At 45.0% G+C, this 22,969-nt stretch overlaps 2 protein-coding genes across 3 annotated transcripts in view; one reads left to right on the top strand and one right to left on the bottom strand.

Annotated features, from left to right (window-relative positions):
• Positions 1-13,790, top strand: part of LOC106561003 (Golgi apparatus protein 1) — a 47,662-nt gene extending 33,872 nt beyond the window's left edge. For both annotated transcript variants that reach the window (XM_045688120.1, XM_045688119.1), the window contains 10 exons: positions 1,832-1,920; positions 2,013-2,223; positions 2,408-2,545; positions 2,992-3,115; positions 3,466-3,608; positions 3,763-3,864; positions 3,976-4,083; positions 4,194-4,314; positions 4,533-4,639; positions 10,791-13,790. In XM_045688120.1, coding sequence (XP_045544076.1) covers positions 1,832-1,920; positions 2,013-2,223; positions 2,408-2,545; positions 2,992-3,115; positions 3,466-3,608; positions 3,763-3,864; positions 3,976-4,083; positions 4,194-4,314; positions 4,533-4,639; positions 10,791-10,958 — 1,311 coding nt within the window. In that variant the 3' untranslated portion in view covers positions 10,959-13,790. The remainder of the gene's footprint in view (positions 1-1,831; positions 1,921-2,012; positions 2,224-2,407; positions 2,546-2,991; positions 3,116-3,465; positions 3,609-3,762; positions 3,865-3,975; positions 4,084-4,193; positions 4,315-4,532; positions 4,640-10,790) is intronic.
• A 1,232-nt stretch (positions 13,791-15,022) lies between these two features.
• Positions 15,023-20,863, bottom strand: LOC106561005 (fibulin-7). Its single transcript, XM_014124536.2, is given in 8 exon segments — positions 15,023-16,048; positions 16,520-16,655; positions 16,945-17,082; positions 18,508-18,604; positions 18,606-18,721; positions 18,987-19,157; positions 19,382-19,544; positions 20,569-20,863. Coding segments are annotated over 8 exon segments (1,251 nt in total). The 5' UTR covers positions 20,638-20,863; the 3' UTR covers positions 15,023-15,687.
• Positions 20,864-22,969: the final 2,106 nt, after the last annotated feature.

The raw sequence follows: 22,969 nt of genomic DNA, 5'->3' as shown, positions 1-22,969 counted from the left end.
CCTAAGACGACAACAACAGCACAACATGGTATCAGCACAAAACATGGTACAAATCTTATTTGGCACAGACAACAGCATAAAGGGCAAGAAGGTAGAGACAACAATGCATCACGCGAAACAGCCAAAACTGTCAGTAAGAGTGTTCATAATTGAGTCTGAATGAGGAGAGACAGGACAGACTAAAACAGGCCAGTTTGAGTGTTTGTTGCAGCTCGTTCCAGTCGCTAGCTGCAGCGAACTGAAAAGAAAAGTGACCCTGGGATGTATGTGCTTTGGGGACCTTTTAACAGAATGTGACTAGCAGGAAGGGTGTTGTATGTGAAGGGTGAGGGTTGCAGTAGATATCTCAGATAGGGGGGAGTGAGGCCTAAGAGGGTTTTATAAATAAGCATTAACCAGTGGTCTTGTGACTGGTATACAGAGATGACACGTTTACAGAGGAGTATAGAGTGCAGTGATGTGTAGCATTGGTGGCAAATCTGATGGCCGAATGGTAAAAAAACCTCTAGCCGCTTGAAAGCACCCTTACCTACCGATCTATAAATTAAGGACCCGTAGTCTAGCATGGGTAGGATGGTCATCTGAATCAGGGTTAGTTTGGCAGCTGGGGTGGAAGAGGAGTGATTACGATAGAGGAAACCAAGATTTATTTAACCTTATTCTGCAGTTTTGAGATGTGCTGAGAGAAGAACAGTGCACCGTCTAGCCATACTCCCAAGTACTTGTATGAGGTGACTACCTCAAGCTCTAAGCCCTCAGAGGTAGTAATTACACCTTTGGGGAGAGGGGCATTCTTCTTACCAAACCACATGACCTTTGTTTTGGAGGTGTTCAGAACAAGGGTAAGGACAGAGAAAGCTTGTTGGACACTAAGAAAGCTTTGTTGTAGAGCGTTTAACACAAAATCCGGGGAGGGGCCAGCTGAGTATAAGACTATCATCTGCATATAAATGGATAAGAGAGCTTCCTACTGCCCGAGCTATGTTGTTGATGTAAATTGAGAAGAGCGTGGGCCACTCACTAGGTGACAGGCTGTGGCTGAGACAGCAGATGTACTGACTTTATACACTGCACTCTTTGAGAGAGAGAGAGACCAATACTCCTTAGCCGACCCACAAGAATGGAATGGTCTACCGTATCAAAAGCTTTGGCCAAGTCAATAAAAATAGCAGCACAACATTGCTTAGAATCAATGGTGACATCAATTAGCACCTTTAAGGTTGCAGTGACACATCCATAACCTGGGCGTAAACCAGATTGCATACCAGAGAGAATACTATAGACATCAAGAAAGCCAGTCAATTGATTATTGACAAGTTTTCCAACACTTTTGATAAACGGGGTAAAATAGAAATAGGCCTATAACAGTTAGGATCCGCTTGATCTCCCTCTTTAAATAAAGAATGCACTGTGGCGGCCTTCCAAGGAATGGGAACCTCCCCAGAGAGGAGAGATGGGCTTGGCGATTCTAGCAACCTTTAAAGAAGAATGGGTCTAAACCATCTGACCCAGATGTTTTTTGGCAGTCAAGTTTAAGGAGCTCCTTCAGCAACTCGGACTCAGTGACCGCCTGCAGGGAGAAACTTTGTAGCGTGGCAGGGGAAAAAGAGGTAGGAGCATCGGGGCTACTCGCGTTTAGAAGGGGTGGTAGATGAGGAATTGTTGGACGGGCAAGGAGGCATGGCCAAGTCAAATAGGACTCCTGATCTGAAACAACATAAGTATGTGTGTAATCCCTGTGAGAATTGAACCCATGCCCTTGACCGTCGCTTCACTCCCATTTCTCTGCTCGTTCCTTCTCCTTTTGCTCGTCCCTTCTCTTCCCTCCCAGGTCCAGATTAAGGACTTCCGTTTCTCCTACAAGTTTAAGATGGCCTGCAAAGAGGACGTGCTCAAACTCTGCCCCAACATCAAGAAGAAGTGAGTGCTGCCTGAGTGAGAACCCGGAAATAGTTGAACAAACTGTCAAACAAAACGTTCTCTCTTTCGCTCCCCTCTCTCATTCCCTCCAGGGTGGACGTAGTGCTCTGTCTGAGCACCACGGTGAGGAACGACACTCTGCAGGACATGAAAGAGCAGCGCGTGTCTGTCAAGTGTCGTAAGCAGCTGAGGGTGGAGGAGCTGGAGATGTCTGAGGATATCCGTCTGGAGCCTGAGCTCTACGACTCCTGTAAGCAGGACATCGGGAGGCTGTGCCAGAACGTGGCCTTTGGAAACGCACAGGTCAGTATTATTAATGAGTGTTCTAAACACATTCCTCTCCATCTGATTCCCATCAGCCTGACGACAACCTCGCTTGTCAGTCGTGCCCTAGACAAAAGCGTTTAGCAACGGTAATATTTCTACACGAGAATGATTGACGAGGATGACTATGACGATGAAGACGAGTGCCCTCTCTCTGTAATAGGTGATCGAGTGTCTGAAGGAGAACAAGAAGCAGCTGACCCAACGCTGTCACCACAAGGTGTTTAAGCTGCAGGAGGTAGAGATGATGGACTCAGAGCTCGACTACCAACTCATGAGGGTCTGCAAGCCGATGATCCGGGTATGTACTTTTTTCACGGCGTCGTTTTAGCACACAAGGACACAGGTCCAAACACAAGGCAAATGCAAGGAATGTAAGGAAGTCTTCAACAATGTAGTTATGCTCGAAGGCGCCTCAATAAAACCATGATTGCTGATTGCATTGCGTCTGAAATTAAATTTGAGTGTATTTTGTATAATTATAATTTTCTGAAGAAGAGGTTCCTGGCAGTTAGTAAAACTGTCAGACAGACAGGATGACTGTGGCTTGTGGTGCCTGTTGGTCTCTCCCATGCGTATTCTCTTCCAGTGTTTTTATAGTCCGGGACTCTTACAAGAGAAAAGCTGCATGGTCTGTGGCTCCCGTGCAATCAATGTCATTTATAATAACAACCAGCGTTTCGACAGCTAGGCTGCCTTCATCAGGGTTCTGAGTTTCATAGTGTTGTCTCTGTCTGTCTCTACCAGCGGTTCTGTACTGAGGCTGATGCCAAGAATATGCTGCAGTGCCTGAAGCAGAACAAGAACAGCGAGCTGATGGACCCCAAGTGTAAACAGATGATCACCAAGAGACAGATCACACAGAACACGGGTAGATACTGAACACACAGACACACACACAGACACACACACACACTATAGCTCACAATCAGAGGAGGCTGGTGGGACAAGCAATAGGACGACGGACTCATTCTAATGGCTGGAATGGAATTAATGGAACAGTATCAAACATATGGAAACCACATATTTGACTCCGTTCCATTTCTCCCATTCTAGCCATTACAATTAGCCCGTCCTCCTCTAGCTCCTCCTACCGGTCTCCACTGCTCACAATATGAGCAGAGATTATGGCTTCCAGCATGCAAACACAGCACCTCTGTAGCATTACTTCTATGTCCCATCTGTTCTCACCCTGTCTCCTCTCCCGTGTGTCCTGTCCAGACTACAGGTTGAACCCGGTGCTGAGGAAGTCGTGTAAGGCTGACATCCCGAAGTTCTGCCAGAGCATCCTGAACAAGGCTACAGGGGACAGCGAGCTAGAGGGACAGGTCGTCTCCTGCCTCAAACTCAAATACGCCGACCAGGTCAGAATGCAGAATGAGTTACTGGTTCTTTTTATTTCGTTCACCTTTTTTTTGGGGGGGGGGGGGTTGTTACTACCGTGTTGAGGCCTTTTTTATTTATTTTTTATGTCTGTCTGTTTGGGTGTGTGTACTAAACGCGTAATGTTGTCCACAGCGTCTGTCTCCTGACTGTGAGGATCAGATCAGGGTTATCCTGCAGGAGTCAGCTCTGGACTACAGACTGGACCCTCAGCTGCAGCTGCACTGCACTGACGAGGTGAGTAGGCCGCCCGGTCCTGCGCAAGACTATTTCTGCTGTTTACGCACGTTATTAAGGTTTTTTTTCACATTGGGGAAGTCACTGAGTTAACACGCGTCTGTGTGTCAGATCTCTCTGCTGTGTCCAGAGGAGGCTGCGGCCCAGGAACAGACGGGTCAAGTTGAGGAGTGTCTCAAAGTCAACCTGCTCAAGATCAAAGTGGAGGGCTGCAAGAAGGTGGGTGGCTCTCATCTCCTCACCTCGAATGTAACAATGTTCCGCTTTCTGGGAGTCAAGAGTCTCACATAATCCCTCTTCTTCACGCCTTTCTCTGTTTTTCTCTGCAGGAGGTGTTGAACATACTGAAGGAGAGTAAAGCAGACATCTTTGTGGACCCTGTCCTCCACACAGCCTGTGCTCTGGACATCAAACATCACTGTGCTGCCATCCCACCAGGACGAGGACGCCGTGAGTAACGCACACGGTCAATTTGTATACACACCTCTGTCCCTCGTACACACATCTCTTACCGCTTTGGCCCTTTTTGCTTTGTGTTGAGTGGCCTTACAACACTGTTGGAGCTAGAAACAGGAGCATTTCGCTGCACCTGCGATAACATCAGCAAAATATGTGTACACAACCAATGAAGATTGATTACCTGACAGTGTGCGTTGGTTCTTCCTCAGAGATGTCCTGTCTGATGGAGGCTCTGCAAGACAAGAGGGTGCGTCTGCAGCCAGAGTGTAAGAAGAGACTGCAGGACCGCATCGACATGTGGAGCTACGCTGCCAAGGTGAACAAGTCACACACACACACACACCCACCCACCAGCAACACGTCACTAGCTTGACTAAGCACTCACACCCGATTCCCTTCAAAACAAGTGAGAACCTGTCAGACATTACCATCATGCTTTTTAAGGCACTTACATCTGTTCTCCCCGTCCCCCCCCGGACGCTCGTTCACGTTTTCAAAACATTCTTCAAAAACCTGTCACTGAAATTCACACTCCTACTCAATGAATGTAAAGAATGGAAGACTGCATATATAATGGCAGATTTCCTCATATTTGCAAAGGCCTACCTGAGATTTGGCTGGAGGAATGGCAGGAAGGAATATACAGTTGAAGTCGTAACTTTACATACACATAGGTGGGAGTCATTAAAACTTGTTTTTCAACCACTCCATTTCTTGTTAACAAACTATAGTTTTGGCAAGTCAGTTAGGACATCTACTTTGTGCATCACACAAGTAATTTTTCCAACAATTGTTTACAGACAGACTATTTCACTTATAATTCACTGTATCACAATTCCAATGGGTCAGAAGTTTACATGCACTAAGTTGACTGTACCTTTAAACAGCTTGTAAAAATCCAGAAAATTATGTCATGGTTTTAGAATCTTCTGATAGGCTAATTGACATCATTTGAGTCAATTGGAGGTGTACCTGTGTACCTTTGCTTGACATCATGGGAAAATCAAAAGAAATCAGCCAAGACCTCAGGAAAATAAATTGTGGACCTCCAAGTCTGGTTCATCCTTGGGAGCAATTTCCAAACGCCTGACGGTACCACATTCATCTGTACAAACAATAGTACGCAAGTATAAACACCATGGGACCACGCAGCCATCATACCGCTCAGGAAGGAGACGTGTTCTGTCTCCTAGAGATGAACGTACTTTGGTGCGAAAAGTGCAAATCAATCCCAGAACAACAGCAAAGGACCTTGTGAAGATGCTGGAGGAAACGGGTACAAAAGTATCAATATCCACAGTAAACCGAGTCCAATATCGATATAACCTGAAAGGCCGCTCAGCAAGGAGGAAGACACTGCTCCAAAACCACCATAAAAAAGCCAGACTACGGTTTGCAACTGCACATGGGGACAAAGATAATACTTTTTGGAGAAATGTTGGTTGATGAAACAACAAAAATAGAACTGTTTGGCCATAATGACCATCGTTATGTTTGGAGGAAAAAGGGGGAGGCTTGCAGGCTGAAGAACACCATCCCAACCGTGAAGCACGGGGGTGGCAGCATCATGTTGTGGGGTGCTTTGCTGCAGGAGGGATTGGTGCACTTCACATAATAGATGGTATCATGAGGGTGGAAAATTATGTGGATATATTGAAGCAACATCTCAAGACATCAGTCAGGAAGTTAAAACTTGGTCGCAAATGGGTCTTCCAAATGGACAATGACCCCAAGCATACTTCCAAAGTTGTGGTGAAATGGCTTAAGGGCAAAAAAGTCAAGGTATTGGAGTGGCCATCACAAAGCCCTGACCTCAATCCTATTGGAAAATTTGTGGGCAGAACTGAAAAAGTGTGTGTGCAAGCAAGGTGGCCTACAATCTGACTCGGTTACACCAGCTCTGTCAGGAGGAATGGGCCAAAATTCACCCAACTTATTGTGGGAAGCTTGTGTAAGGCTACCCGACACGTTTAACCCAAGTGAAACAATTTAAAGGCAATACACTCAAATTAGTATTTGGTAGCATGTGAACTTCTGACCCACTGGGAATGTGATGAAAGAAATAAAAGCTGAAATAAATAATTCTCTCTACTATTATTCTGACATTTGTGGTGGTCCTAACTGACCTAAGACAGGGAATTTTTGCTTGGATTAAATGTCAGGAATTGTGAAACTGGGTTTAAATGTATTTGGCTAAGGTGTATGTAAACTTCCGACTTCAACTGTTTAAATTTCTCTTTCTAATTAATTCTGCCAAGTTATCTGAAAACCAGGTATTGTCTGATTCTAAATTTCTTCACAGGGGCATGCTTATCACAAATGGACACAAATTTCATATAAAAATAGTCCCAGGCAGTGTCAACATCAGGAATCAGATGTACTCAGTCAATATTATGGTACAGATCATGTAAGAAAGCTTGCTCATCAAACTGTCTAAAATGTCTTTGAAAAATATAACGGGGTTTGGCTTTGGTCATTTTTTGTATTTCTAACACAAGCAATCGCACAGTGATCACTGACATCATTACAGAATATCCCCTTCACCCAACTTATTGTGGGGAGCTTGTGGATGGCTACCCAAACAGTTGACCCATTTTTTACATTTACATTTTAGTCATTTAGCAGACGCTCTTATCCAGAGCGACTTACAGTAGTGAACGCATACATTTCATACAATTTCATACATTTTTTTCTGTGCTGGCCCCTCGTGGGAATCGAACCCACAACCCTGGCGTTGCAAACACCATGCTCTACCAACTGAGGTACAGGGAAGGCCCAAATCAAATAATTTAAGGGCAATGCTACCAAATACTAATTGAGTGTATGTAAACTTCTGACCCACTGGGAATGTGATGAAAGAAATATAAGCTAAAATAAATAATTCTCTCTACTATTATTCTGATATCTCACATTCTTAAAATAAAGTGGTGATCCTAACTGACCTAAGACAGGGAATTTTTACTGGGATTAAATGTCAGGAATTGCGAAAAACTGAGTTTAAATGTATTTGGCTAAGGTGTATGTAAACTCCCAACTTCAACTGTACATCAGTGGAGGCTGCTGAATGGAGGACGACTCAATGATGGCTAGAATGGCGCAAATGGAATGGCATCAAACACATAGAAACCATGTCTTCGATAGCATTGCACTGATTCCGCTCCAGCCATGACCACGAGCCCGTTCTCCCCAGTTAAGGTGCCACCAACCTGTGATAAACATGCATAATGATCTGCATGTCATTGTGTCAGTAAGGGGAAAACACTGCATGAAACCTTTACTCTTCAGTTAACGGAGACACACACACTCCCTTCCTCACACACTCTCTCTGTCTCCCTGACTCTCATAAACACACACACAAACTGAATATAAGTAGCACCAGAAATAGATTTTTACATTAGGCCTATATGAATCCTACCTTTTCAAGCACATCTCACTGAGCCACAGGCCTTCCCTGTGGCTCAGTTGGTAGAGCATGGTGTTTGCAACGCCAGCATGGTGTGTGCAACGCCAGGGTTGTGGGTTCGATTCCCACGGGGGGCCAGTCCCAAAAAAATATATATGCATGTCGCTCTGGATAAGAGCGTCTGCTAAATGACTAAAAGGTAAATGTAAAATGAGTATCAGACCATTTTCCTTTCTTCCTGTGCCAGTCAAATGTGCCCAAACCTACTGTCAATGTACCAGGTTCTTAGCTATCTAGGTAACAACTGAACAACACCAATAATTAGCGACCCAGGATTAGTTTAAAAACGGCCCCGTGACATGGTTTATGAAATTTATATAAAATGCGCCCGAATCCAGATAGAAAGGAAAAAGGCACCTCTGGTAATAGGGATCATAGTTTTTTTAACCGTTTGACTAGAGACGAGACGTTTCCTCTGCTGTAAAGCTGCAGACTAGAGACGAGACGTTTCCTCTGCTGTAAAGCTGCAGACTAGAGACGAGACGTTCCTCTGCTGTAAAGCTGCAGACTAGAGACGAGACGTTTCCTCTGCTGTAAAGCTGCAGACTAGAGACGAGATGTCTCCTCTGCTGTCGCAGACTAGAGACGATGTCTCCTCTGCTGTAAAGCTGCAGACTAGAGACGAGACGTTTCTCTGCTGTAAAGCTGCAGACTAGAGACGAGACGTTTCCTCTGCTGTAAAGCTGCAGACTAGAGACGAGACGTTTCCTCTGCTGTAAAGCTGCAGACTAGAGACGAGATGTCTCCTCTGCTGTAAAGCTGCAGACTAGAGACGAGATGTCTCCTCTGCTGCAGACTAGAGACGAGACGTTTCCTCTGCTGTAAAGCTGCAGACTAGAGCATGTGAGCAGAGTTGAGCGGTTGGAAATGTAACTAACACCCATCTATTTTTGTGACTACCTGGACCTACCTTTTGGTTTTGAAGTATTGAAACCAAACCATATGGACTTGAATTAAAAGTATTTGAATAAACATGAAAAGGTGAATGTAAGAAGCAAATATCATTTCAGATAGGTTACATGTCATATTAAACAGCATATAACTCTCTAAATAGGTCAGGAGCCAGACAGGGAGACAAAGAAGGAACAAAAATGTATTATTTAGGCTATATTATTTCAAGGCTGTAGCCTACAAAGCAATGCATTTGTGAGTGCGACCCAATAGGCTGGTAGGGACATAAAGCGCTCAGCATTTAAACAACATTTCGTTGGCTTCAGGCTCATGCGATGGTGCATGGAGAGCCGGCCAGCAGCAGAGAATATCCTCTCCTTACTGGCAGAGCCACTGGGGACGGCCACTCTTGCCAGGCTGGGCAGAGATGCAGAGTTGTTTTATTTTTTTTCTGTAGGTAGGCCCAAAGGTTTTTAGGCAATGACACACTTAGTTATCTACCCACCTCGTTCCTTCCTTTTAGCATGTGCACGTAGTAAGTACACCATCATGATTTCGGGATACATGTCTTTTCAGATTCCACAATGATTCTTTAGTTGTGGACACTGCATCACCACACTCCCTCGTTTGCCCTTGGTCCTCATCTTTGTAAGTCACCTTGATTTAGCACCTGTGTGGTCTATCAGTTTCTTTATGAAAATATTTAGCAAACTCCATGACAGTAGCTAAAGCAACGGGCTATTGCAGCACACAAGTAGACTACAAATGCATGCTGGGCCGGGCATGCCCTGAGCTCCTGAAGTGAGTTCCACTGGAGTGAAATTGGAAAAGGCCGACACTCCAGCCTTTTGGGAATCTCGCTGCGTGCTCCAGTGAAATTAGGCGCGTTCTGCTCCGACTTCGCTCTGCTCACAGACTAGTCTGTGCTCTTGGTTATAACAGGCGATGAAATAACCATGTATCCACATTGTTCGCTTTGCGCGCTGCTCCAATGTAACACATGTACAAATCTAACAGAAGAGTCATCAGGGTCTGGGTCTGCATCCCTGCTCACCATCACGGCTAAATGATGTTTAACAAAACTGATGGAGGAATAGATGAGCTTGAAGAGCAGGCTGAGAGAAGCAGGTGAGTGAGGGCTGGTAGGGGATGCTGAGAGAAGCATGTGAGTGAGGGCTGGTAGGGGATGCTGAGAGAAGCAGGTGAGTGAGGGCTGGTAGGGGATGCTGAGAGAAGCAGGTGAGTGAGGGCTGGTAGGGGATGCTGAGAGAAGCAGGTGAGTGAGGGCTGGTAGGGGATGCTGGTAGAAGCACGTGAGTGAGGGCTGGTAGGGGATGCTGGTAGGGGATGCAGAGAGAAGCAGGTGAGTGTGGGCTGGTAGGGGATGCTGGTAGGGGATGCAGAGAGAAGCAGGTGAGTGTGGGCTGGTAGGGGATGCAGAGAGTAGCAGGTGAGTGGGGGCTGGTAGGGGATGCTGAGAGAAGCAGGTGAGTGAGGGCTGGTAGGGGATGCTGAGAGAAGCACGTGAGTGAGGGCTGGTAGGGAATGCAGAGAGAAGCAGGTGAGTGAGGGCTAGTAGGGGATGCTGAGAGAAGCAGGTGAGTGAGGGCTGGTAGGGGATGCTGAGAGAAGCACGTGAGTGAGGGCTGGTAGGGAATGCAGAGAGAAGCAGGTGAGTGAGGGCTGGTAGGGGATGCTGAGAGAAGCACGTGAGTGAGGGCTGGTGTGGGCTGTGATTTGCGCATGAAAGTAAAGGGGATGTTATTAGAGGTGTGCATATCGGAGACTAGTGGCTGTTGCTGAAATTCAACAAACATTTTTAACAGAACTGACTTTATACACATTTTATAACAGGTGCCAGCAGGTTCTTTAGATCGGTAGGGCTGAAAAAGTCTTTAGTATCATATGAAACAGTACTACGGTATTAAAAAATGTTGGTATAATGAGGTTTTGTTACAGGGATATTACTTCGGTACTGGTATACCGTGCAACACAACAGTGGATGCTTACCCTCCTATGGTCTAGCATTGAACTCGCACAATTTCACACTGAAACCTCTACTTTTTCCATAATTTGATTGACACCCACACCTGCTCCCCTCTGTCCCTCCCAGATGGCCCCGGCCGAAGGATTCTCAGACCTGGCCATGCAGGTGATGACCTCACCCTCCAAGAACTACATCCTGGCTATGATTTGCCTGGGCGTGTGCGTTCTCTTCCTGTTCGGCCTGCTGTGTGGCCGCATCACCAAGCGAGTAATGCAGGAGCAGAAGAACAGGTAGAGAGGGGGGCCTCAGAGGGCCCTAACAGCAAAAAAAACCTGGACAGGGTCCTCCCTCAGCATAGCCCCAACTGCCCCCACCTCAGCCTGACTCCATGTACAAACCATCTTCCCCTACTTTCTCTCCCCCTCTTTTACCCCCCAAGCCTCCTCCACGTCACTCCCTGAGACTGGGCTCTATGGGGGAGCCATTCAAGCTTCCCTGTCATCATCGCTATGTCGTCGGAGGGCCACTTTGGGGCCTGGCCTACATTACCCAAACTCCCCTATGGTGGTTGGTCTCCCAGTTTCACTGGTGTGAGAGCCCACATGCCCCAACTGTGAGACCGACACATAACCCCTCCAACCCCACTCTAGTGTCTGACTGATGAAAGCCAAGTCTTCACGTTATGTTCTACAGGAGACGTCTAGAAGGACGATGCCGCCACCTCTTAGTCCTCTATCGCTCCACTGCTAACCAGCTAACGCTAACAGACCTGTACCGCCGGGCTAGGCCAGCCTGCTAGGCCATAAGCATTATTTATTGATTTGGATTCTGCTTTTGGTTTCTTTTGCAGTGTTTTGGGTTTTTTTCCGCATCATTTAGATGCAATATTTCTTTTTCTTTTAAGAAATGTTGCATTTGTGGGGGGTTGGTGGGTCAGAAGGGGAGGTGGGTTCTCAGTAAGCATGAAGAGTTATTATGTGAGAAAGAACCTCTCCTTACTTATGGCCTGCCTGAGAGGCTTTCAATGATTTCAGTACTGATACTGTGTGTGTGTGTGTGTGTGTGTGTGTGTGTGTGTGTGTGTGTGTGTGTGTGTGTGTGTGTGTTCTGACAGTTGTGAAAGAGGAGTATTAACGCTGTTTTTCTATTATATTATTGTTCTTCTGAGAGGACGAGGTGGTTGACTGACTTCAGGTTGCCGATGGGTATTAGATTCACTGATTTGCCATGGGACTGCCAGGTGTGGCGTTGAACTGTCCTCCACTGACTGAGCCTCATGGGAGAGGAGTCCTTTAGCCTACAGTATATTATGTCAGTCTTACACTCCTTAAAGCTGATGATAATTATATTGATTACTCTATTCGTGATTATGCTGATAGACCTGGCAGTGTATCATAGATGGCTCCAGTGGCAAGGATGCCTGCTGAGATAGTACAGTCTGAAACGGTACTCCAGTCACTCCATGCTTGGCCTGTGGTAGGGTTTGCATGACGCTAACTTAATGGATGGTATGGTAGAGAAACGGTTTACATCAAACAGACTGGCATTCACACACATTTCTCTCAAGGTACTCCGTTAACAGTGAACATTTGACAGAGAGCTGGGTCTAATTTGTCTTGAGTGGACACAACACTGACGGATGGTGCGGAAAGATAAGTCTCCTTTTGAAAACTGTCTTCTAACAAGTGTCTCATCTAGTTTTCAAGTAGTGAAACCTGTAGGGTAGCAGGTTTAAACCATGGGTATTGGTATTGAAGAATGGTTGGTGGTACAAAGGGCCAAGAACAATGAAAAAAAAAAAAAAATAGATATACAATACAGATTAACGCTTATAGAGATGTGAAGATTTTGTTTGAAAGGAACTGGAACCGTTGCACATTTTTCTGTTATTCTATATATATATATATATATACCAATACCCATATATATATATAGAGATATTGTTTGGTCATAGCCTTATTTATTTGTTTACTAATGGTCAAAGTTGGTGAGTCCTTTTTTGATTTGATTGTTCTCTTGTTGCCTTTTTCTTCATTGCCTGTGAAGTACCCTGTTGTTAGACCAGGTTAAGAGTAGCCACAGCCTTTCACCTTACCTTTGAGCGAAGCCTGGTAGCTGAGGCTAGGTTAAGGGAAGCGGGTGGTAGTGGTGGCGGGGACGAGTTTGGGGGAGGGGCTGGATGTTGTCCCTCCAGGAGCATCTTGGCTCGGTTTTAGTTACTGAACTCTAAAGTACTTGTTCAGGTGGGATCTAAACTTTAACCAATCCAAACAGAGGAAAGCCCTCTGAAGGAGGAGTTGAAACGCGTTCTCACGACGATTCAACAATCGCTTTCTCAAAACAAACTGTCATGCCATGTAAATTAGTCTTTAGCATTTTCCCCTCATTGCTACTATGTCATTGCCTTGTTCTTGAATTGGTGTGAGCTGTGAGCGCTTCCCTCCTTGCTTGTAAAAACAATTGATAAATGTCATTTTAAATGGCCTCCGCTGTAACCATGCAAAAGGTAGATTTGTCAATGTGTGCCTACTCTGAAAATCCCAGATGGGGATCCCCCACATACATTATTTTATATATATATATATATATATATATATATATATATATATATATATATATATATATATATATATATATATACTAGAAGCCCCTAGCCTACTCCTAACTCCCCTTCAAACTGAGCAGAGGTGTGTGTACATGCACCCCTCAAAGCTGTCACACCCCAGACTTGGGAAAGGGAAACACTCCAACAAAGACACCTAGTTTGGGAGAACTCGTTGCAATTTTTCAGTTTTCTTTTTTACCAGCGCTCCTATGCTACCAAGACAGCATTGAATTCTGTTGAGTCGTTCAATCTATCAATACTTACTGTTTTATTTTTGTCTGTCAAAAGCTTTCATCCAGTCAAAATTAAATTACTATAACAATGACTATAACATATGATTAAGATTATGATGAAAAAAATGTTTTGTAATTATTATGTTCTTGTGTATAAATGTATGGAGGTCCTTTGCTTTCATCTCTGATTATGCCATGTAACAGAATAACAGTGCATTTCCCTGGTTTTGAGTTCTGTCCTATACCGATGAAGTTGGACAATTTGTTAATAAAGTCTGCCGGTTTTTATAATGTTGTCCACTGTTTTGTAGGCACAGGACTGACAGGAGGGGGGCTATAGGGCTGGGGCCAGTCTCCCAGAAGAACCCCTACACTAACCTACATTCCCACTCAGATTAGGTTCCAAACAAGGAAGGATCTGTGTTCATTCCAGCCCCTTAGCACACAAATCCTCTAGTCTATGGCCACGAGTAGCCAGGTTTGATAAACAATTCTGAAGCACACCCATTGATCACCGCTTCAGTAGACTAATTGAGAATGCCTGCATTTTTTTCCCCCCATCTGCATGCCAGTCTACTCTGTGGGCCTGGCTATACTAGACTTGGCCATTCAAGGTAGCTAACTACATTCAAGATGAATAATCAAACATACCATATGCCAGAGGGGGTCTCAGGCCATGAGGTGGCTAGGGGGACTACTGGTTAGGATTATTGGGCCAGTAACCAAAACATTGCTGCTTCGAATAAGAGCGTCAGCTGAATTACTAAAATGTATAAATATGATTAGTGAATTACATGTCTGTAGGGAACATGCTGCTTTGCTTTGTGCTCTAGTCTGCTTGCATTTGGTTAACCCTTCATGTGTTCAACCTCAACCTGCCCCAGTAGTCAGTTAGATAATACAGCTCCCAATAAAATCATTTCTAAAAAGGGCAGAGTACACCGACATAAATGATGTCCTATTCCCCATGTAGACTAGCCTCGTGACCATCTGAAGTACTGACCTGTGACATTCTGGATATGTGTGTGTGTGTGTGTGTGTGCGTGCACATGTACACGCATGTTGGAGTTATTTCCAGCTGCATCCAGTCATGGTCAGATGGATGGATATGATAACAGTGTGGAGGCCAGAGACTGGGACCGATCCTGTGTTTGCTGTCTGACACTGGAGTGTTACATTTTCTCCAGCCTAGTTCAAAACCACCCCACTCTGCCTTCCTCTGCATACATGGGTGGATGGATAGGTAGTTTACACTCTGTAAGGACTTTTTAGATATTGTAGTTTGAGTGTTCTTTGGATGGTGGATGGAGACATTTGCCAGTTGCTGGGAGTTAAGAAAACCAGGACCAGCCCCTATCATCTGCAGTGTGATGAGATGGTGGAACGATTTAATTGAACGCTCATCGATCAGCTGGCCAAGACACAGCCCCAATAGACTTGTGAGTGGGACAAGGGTCTCATCCATGTTGCCCTGGCATACAATATGTTTGATTACATGCACAGTGAAGCATTACATGCTCTATTGGTAAATGGGTTGATTTTTATTCTATGAACTATTCAGAGAATATCCAATAAACCAAAATGGTAACAACAGAAATTAAGAAAAAAAGTACAGTACATATAGTTTGAAGAGGACCTGCAATCACAAATACCTTACACAAAACCAAACATGTACGAAACAATAAATATAGACGTACACCACTAAAATACTGAAATTCTTAATACATTTCTCATGTATATGCATTACAGCTAATGTGGCGGTCTACCTTTGATATTAGAGCTACAGATTCCATAGCCCAAAGAAACACATTGTATTCCCCACGGAAATTAAACACACTGAACCAGTCTGGTTTATTCATACAAATACCTCAAATTCTCCAAGGTGATAACAAGAGAGCAGCCTAAAGCCTGAGGATTGTTTATAAACCACTATTTACATTACTATGATCCCTCTACCGACAGACAAAGGGAGAAAACACATCCACATTAACAGTATGGCTGGTTCAGGACTTCCTGTAAATGACAGGAAAAACCCACACCCATCTACACAGAGGCCTCCCCTTCGCCATTATCCACAATGCTCTTCCAGTGGTTCGATTCGCTCCTCCACTTCCACACCTGACAGTGCTCTCTCATCACCCCCTCCTCCCTTCTTCATCCTCCTCCGTTCTCCCTTTCCATCACTCTAGAAACCGTAGGGGGAGACGAAAAGGATGACCTTGGTGAGGTAGCGTCCCAGCAGGGCTTGTCTCTCCAGCTCGCTCATCTCTACCTCTGCCTCCAGTGTAGCTGGGCCCTGCACAGGGCTCACCAGGAGCAGGGTGCCCGTCTGCCTGCCAGAGCGCTGCATGCTAAAGTGGCTGCGGCCGCGACTCCCCAGCAGGCCGAAGCGCAGTGTGTCACCCAGCACACGGGCCGCAGACACCCGGAAGAGCACCCTTGGTGCGGACATGTTGGAGACCACGGGCATGAAGTGGAAGGATACGGAGTTGGGAGCCTGGGAGCAGGCCTTGTCCCCCACCACACACGGGTTCCTCTCACACCGCCTGGGACAGGGACAGAGGAAGAGGAGGGTCAGGGATAGGGTAAGAGGATGGTTCTTCTTGTTTCACCCAGTTAATATAACTGAGAAATAAATCCAAACTCACCTCCTCAAACCACTGTAATAATGTTGTTTTCTATTGTATATCTGTCTTAATTGTAGTAGTTATTTGTATGAGCAATAAAAAAAGAATTGTCTAGTGCAAGGGGTAATTTAGGTGAATGAGGTTATGTGAGCCAAATGATGGGTGGAGCTGCACTGTGGTGACAATGAAATGAAAATGTTTTTCGCTCTCCACAGAAACATCTAAATTGTATGTTTGTTTTAAAATGATTGAGAGTGTAGGGAATCTCCTCCATCGAATCAGTGTAGCTTTCAGTCTCAGTGCAAAACCATAACATGATTTGGTTAAAACAGGAAGCATAGTGACACCAGATCGGATAGAAGTGGTGTTTCTGTTACAGCAGTTACTCACATAGGAGAGGTCTTGATGTACGTGGCGTTTGTGATGCGAGGACACTCCACTTGCACACACTGGAACCCCCCGTACGTATTCACACACTCCTTGTCCAGGGTGCAGTTGTGAAGTCTGCTCTCACACTCGTCAATATCTATCCAGAGGTGGAGGGGGCAGAAAAGAAACACAAGTAACCAAGTCTGGTCCCCACTGAGCCCACGTCACATCTCCAAAGCTTCAGTTTGACTAGAAAGACTTTATCATATAATACAGAGTGACCATTAGTTCCCATTGCAATTACAAAGCAACAAAGTCCATGGACACTAGTAGACCTAAATATCAGAGGTGTTATCAAAATACAATCTCCCTGTAACAACCACTGGCTAAGGCCAGGGTACTGTGGTAGCTCTTATTGGTGGAATGGTCTGGTCTGTGGTCCTGACCTTTGCAGCTGCGGTTGTCTCTGGCCAGGTTGTAGCCACGAGGGCACACACAGTGGTAGCTGCCGGGGGTGTTGATACAGGTGTGCATACACAGTCGTCCAGGCTGTGCCAGCGGAAACAGCTGACACTCATCCATGTCTGAAACACAGTTCCTCAATATATCACTGATATGCAGTGAACAAAAATATAAACACAGCATGTAAAGTGTTGGTTTCATGAGCTGAAATAAAAGATCTTTGAAATGTTCCATGCGCACAAAAAAATGTATTTCTCTCAAATGTTGTGCACAAATTAGTTTACGTCACTGTTGGTGAGCATTTCTTCTTTGCCTAGATAAGCCATCCATCCACCTGACAGGTGTGGCATATCACGAAGCTGATTAAACAGCATGATCACTACACAGGTGCACCTTGTGCTGGGGACAATAAAAGGCCACTCTAATTCGTGCAGTTTTGTCACACAACACAATGCCACAGATGTTTCAAGTTTCGAGGGAGCATGCAATTGGCATGCTGACTGCAGGTATGTCCACCAGAGCTGTTGTCAGAGAATGTAATGTTAATTTCTCTACCAAAAGCCACCTTCAACGTGGTTTTAGAGAATTTGGCAGGATGTACAACCGGCCCCACAACCACAGACCACGTGTATGGCGTTGTGTGGGCGAGCAGTTTGCTGATGTCAACGTTGTGAACAGAGAGCCCCATGGTGGCGGTGGGGTTATGGTATGGGCAGGCATAAGCCATGGACAACAAAAACAATTGCATTTTATCGATAGCAATTTGAATGCACAGTGATACCGTGACAAGATCCTGAGGCCCATTGTCGTGCCATTAATCCGCCACCGTCACCTCATGTTTCAGCATGATAATGCACGGCCACATGTCGCAAGGATCTGCACACAATTCCTGGAAACTGAAAATGTCACAGTTCTTCCATGGCCTGCATACTCACCAGACACCCATTGGGCATGGGATGCTCTGGATTGACGTGTACGACAGCGTGTTCCAGTTCCCGCCAATATCTAGCAACTTCACACAGCTATTGAAGAGGAGTGGGACAACATTGCACAGGCCACAATAAACAGCCTGATCAACTCTATGTGAAGGAGATGTGTCGCGCTGCATGAGGCAAATGGTGGTCACACCAGACACTGACTGTTTTTTGGATCCAAGCCCCTACCTTTTAATTAAGGTATCTGTAATCAACAGATGCATATCTGTATTCCCAGTCATGTGAAATCCATAGATTAGGGCCTAATGAATTTATTTCAATTGACTGATTTATTTATATGAACTGTAACTCAGGAAACTCTGAAATTGTTGCTTATATTTTTGTTCAGTATATATAGAAAAAACTCCAGGCTACATATTTTTTAAGCTCTGATGTATTGGGTCCACTTCCAAAATCACAACTGTACACTGACTGCACTCCTATATAAAATCCCATGACTTACATACAGCTCTAAGATTGTCTGGCTCTAAGAACCGATTGATTCTTAAAAGTGAAACACATGAATTAAAGGAGCCCACGGTTTGGCCGTAGGTAAGGTTCAGCCGTACTGACCTGTGCAGATGTCGCTGTCGCGGCCGCTTATGGTGAAGCCTGCGTCACAGATGCAATGGGTGGAGCCCTGGAACTGCGTGCAGCGGGATGGACGAACGAAGGCCGAGAGGGGGGCAGAGGATGGGGAGATGGAGGAAGTGGAGGGGGAGGGGGGAGGAGGAGAAGTAGGACGGCGTGGGTAGGGCGGCGGGGATGTTGCTCCCAGTGTTTAAGACTGGGGAACAAAAAGGACCATAAATATTACACCACTAAGCAGAGTAAGTAAGAGCAATGAGACAAAGTCTACACATGTTACAGTACAGTATAAAACAAGGGGCTCCCATTCATACAAAGAGATAGTACTCCAGTGGTGTTGAATATTACCTACAGTAATAAATAACGTACCATATCATAGTAGAATAACACAATGGTATCGTTCTAGGCACGGAGGGAGCAGAGACACAGACAGGAGTGGGCGGGGGCTCTGGGCTCTGACTCACCCCTGCATGTGGGCTGCTGGCCACTCCACTTCAGAGACGCCAGACACACTCTGGTCTGGGGCCCCAGCAGCTCATAACCTGCCTTACACACAAAGTGCACCTCGTGCCCCACACCAAACACCCTCCCCAGTCTCCTGCCGTAAGCCAGGGTCTCAGGCTTAGGACAGGTGGCTGGACAGGGAGAGAGAGAGAGAGAGACACACAGTACAAACAGTAAGACAATCATGACACTTTCAGACGGACAAGCATGAGACAAGACATTGGCAATGGTAAGTCCAGTAACTATCAAAGTGCTAGTGCAATACTATACAGTATATACAGTATATATTGTACAAGAGAAAAAACGTTCATGTGCTAATGACAAACTAAGCAGTCACTGTATCTCTCTCTCTCACCGTTGTGCGCCTTGGTGGTGTGTTTGACGGTACTGCTGTTCTTTAGGGCGCTCAGTCTCTTCCTCAGGGAGAGAAGGCTCTGCTGGTAGGAGGCCTCCTGGGCTGACAGCAACTTCTCCACCTGGCGCAGAGAGCTCTGCAGCTCCTGCCTCGACAGGCAGTCCTGTGGGGGGCACAGCAAGGACCAGATCATTCAGTAGACAGCCACAATTTTAAGATTTCAGTTGTGGGGGGGAATTGGCCCTAAATGTTTTGGGTGTGTGAATGAAAGATGAAATTAGTTTACTGTGGAGTAACACTGAATTGGGATCCAATGATTCAAATCAACATGAGAAGAGATACCTACCTACCCAGGTTAGTAAATGATTCATTACAGATCAGTGGTAGGAGACATATTACTATAAAACCGTAGGACTATGTCAATAGCTTTCCTTGCACATTCTCGGGGAAAATGGGTACTGTATGTCAAATGTGCTTCATTTCAAGTGCAAACTATAGACAGTCATGTTTGGCTCCATTCAGTGGAAAACACCCACTGAGGTATCACCAGTGTGTGGCTGCTCACTGCACACAACATTTTTAAAAGTATACGTAGTATTTACTGAAACAGGAGTAAAAGGCGTTAAGTCCTGAGGTGAGGTTTTCAGTGTCAGAGCTCCTTGTGAAATGTTTTGCTCCGATTACTGAAGTCCCACCTGTGTGGAAAATGTAGTGCGCCAGGAATTCGTGACCAAACACAAACGGTCTCCCAAGTTCTCCAAATGTGTCAGGAACACTTTCTAGTGGCTCTGTCTCAACTTCCATAGCTTTTTCAAACACAATAACACTGTTAGACTAGAATTGCAGCACTATGCATTGATATAAGAGAAAAGGAAAGCGCAAACGTGATCCTGGAGGTCAGTCTTTTTTCATTGGCACAATCAGCAGCTCCTAGGTGTCAGAATGACTTTTGGTAATACAACATCACTTATTTAAAAATGCACTATATGGATTTAGTATCAGTAGGGCAATAGTTGTGCATGTCTTTGTATTACAATTGTTTGTTTTTTTAAAGCAGCAAGCATTTTCATGCAACATGAAAAAAAATGGCAATTTTAAAATCGAAGCAATATTCCATTAAAAAGTAATCAGTCAAGAGAAACAAAACCAGAGCAATAGTTGTTGGCTAGAACACATGTTGTACTCACCTGGCCACGGGCAATGTAGAGATTATGCAAACCCAACATCACCATAACAACACTGAACTGATTCATCATCGTGGGGGGAAAAAAATCCTCTTCACACTTTCACCTGGATTCTTGGTCAATAACAAAATAAACCAATTAAAATAAGTTACCTTTATAAAGCCTACAGTTTTTAGTTGTTTAAATATAATAGCCTACAAATATAAATAAATGCTCTTTCAATCACAAAAGTAAGACTCATTCAAACATGACAGCGATCTGAACAGTAAACACAGAAAACATTTCTCTTCTACTTTTTTTAGAGAGCAGATGCCACATTTCTCCCCGCCCAGTTTGGTATTTTAAAGCCAAGACGAGGAGCTGAATCCACCACTAGCAGAGTAGTGGGTCGCACATCTGCATAGAAGCAAAACCGTGGCTTTGATTTCGGATACTATTGTACCAAAATAGAAGGCTAAATTATAAGGCAATGTTTCTCAATTGGTAGGTTTCAATGGGCTAATATATCTTTTGATCATCTTGTGCACAAAAAAATATAGTTTTAATGTGTACAGTATAGTAGACCTAGGCCGGACTGCTGCTCGTGACACGCAGAATGACGATGCGCTCACTCTTCCCAGCGAGATCACCTTTCATGCGCAAAGTCTCCCCTGTGTTTTTAGTTGCGGTGTGCTAGATATCCACAAGGTGACGCCTTTTTGTTTGGTGCCATGTCCAGTGGATCCAGGGCTCTGAATTCTCCTGTCTTGCCTCTGCTTTAGGAAGATTTGAAGTAGTCGCAGAGAACTAGTCTGGTATTTTGTAATTAGAGGACAGTGTCATGATATGATTCAGAGACTTATTGCGAATAGTTGCTATGATATTTGGATTTTACAGTGAGACAACAGCTCCAGATCTAAATCCATATTACATTTGTCATTCCTTAGGCTACTGCTCTTGAGCCCCAGAAAAGGGGAGTTAAATGAGTGATGTGGAGAATTAATCTGTGTAGTGTAGTCTGCAGGGCCAGTGTGTGTGTGTGTGTGTGTGTGTGTGTGTGTGTGTGTGTGTGTGTGTGTGTGTGTGTGTGTGTGTGTGTGTGTGTGTGTGTGTGTGTGTGTGTGTGTGTGTGTGTGTGTGTGTGTGTGTGTGTGTGTGTGTGTGTGTGTGTGCATTTGCTCCTCTCCAGGGCATGGAGAACCTGTAAGCTTGCATAAAATGGGGGATTTAGAAAGGACATGATAGGAAACAGCCTAACAGGGACAATGACATTGGGATTAACTGTCAGACTAACGCAAGCAATATTTTCCTGCGGAATTGAACTCAGTTGCTGCATTGTATGGCAAACTAGAATGCAATTACTCAGCCGGTGGCGATTGGAGGAAGGGATGACAATTACAATCCTCTTATGAAAACCGCTGTCTCTTAATGACTTTCAGTTGAGGCGAGCGGAGGAAGCCACTACCAATTACGCACAGAATACCTTTATCAGGCCTTCAAATGCACCCGCACGCACGCACGCACACACACGCGCACACACACTGCATAGGCACAAGACTGAGAGAATATCGAGATAGCTAGATACATTAAGAGCAGCTCAGGTGTATTAGCTAACTGTTCCCTCCAGGACCATAGAGCTGAATAAGCCCTCTCTCTCCATCCCAGTGGACTATCATCACCCACCGTGAGGCTGCTGGTGTTAACTGGCTCCCTGGCCTGCTGCCTCTGACAAGCCATTAGTGGTGAGCCGCTCAGCTCTGTCTGGAGGCTGTATTAATTAGGGAAGGGGTTGACAGAACCCTCCTGGAGTTCACTGATCCTCAACACCGCTGCCTGCCTGCAGCCACAAACCGTTGTTTGTGGTTCTCTTTATTCAGGAGCCATGATGAGGATGTCTTACATGTTGTTTTCTATACAGTGCTGTGGTGGATTTGTGGGTGTGTTACTGTAAAATGAAGTAGGTTGGTGTTGTTTCTCATAGGTGCTGATTGGTGGAAGACGGTCTTTCCTTCTGAAACTGTGAATCATTAGAGTGATACAACATGGTTGTACAGGTTGCAGACAATGTTTTAACCATCAGACACACAAAAAAGCAAGAACAAGGTGATCTCCACTATATTGAACTCACTTGTTTGCCTTCAATAGAACTGTCTTTCAACCTCGTTTTAGTCCGGAGATGCTATGCTTTTGAGTTGATACTATAGCGCCATATCCTCATTGGAATTCATTGTAAGTGTAATAATGATAAGGGGTTGCTGACAGGGGTAAACTTCGTAGATAAATAAATTAACCTAAGAGAGCACAATCCACTCAAGATCATCATATCCTTATTAGATAGGACGAGTTTAATTAAAATGTAATCATTTAATGGATTTTCTAATTAAAATGGAGTTCGCTGATGGTCTCTCTCATTAGCTCGACAGAG

Source organism: Salmo salar, chromosome ssa10 (genome assembly GCF_905237065.1).
Source record: "Salmo salar chromosome ssa10, Ssal_v3.1, whole genome shotgun sequence".
NCBI lineage: Eukaryota > Metazoa > Chordata > Actinopteri > Salmoniformes > Salmonidae > Salmo > Salmo salar.
This window is presented reverse-complemented; position numbering and strand designations above follow the sequence as displayed.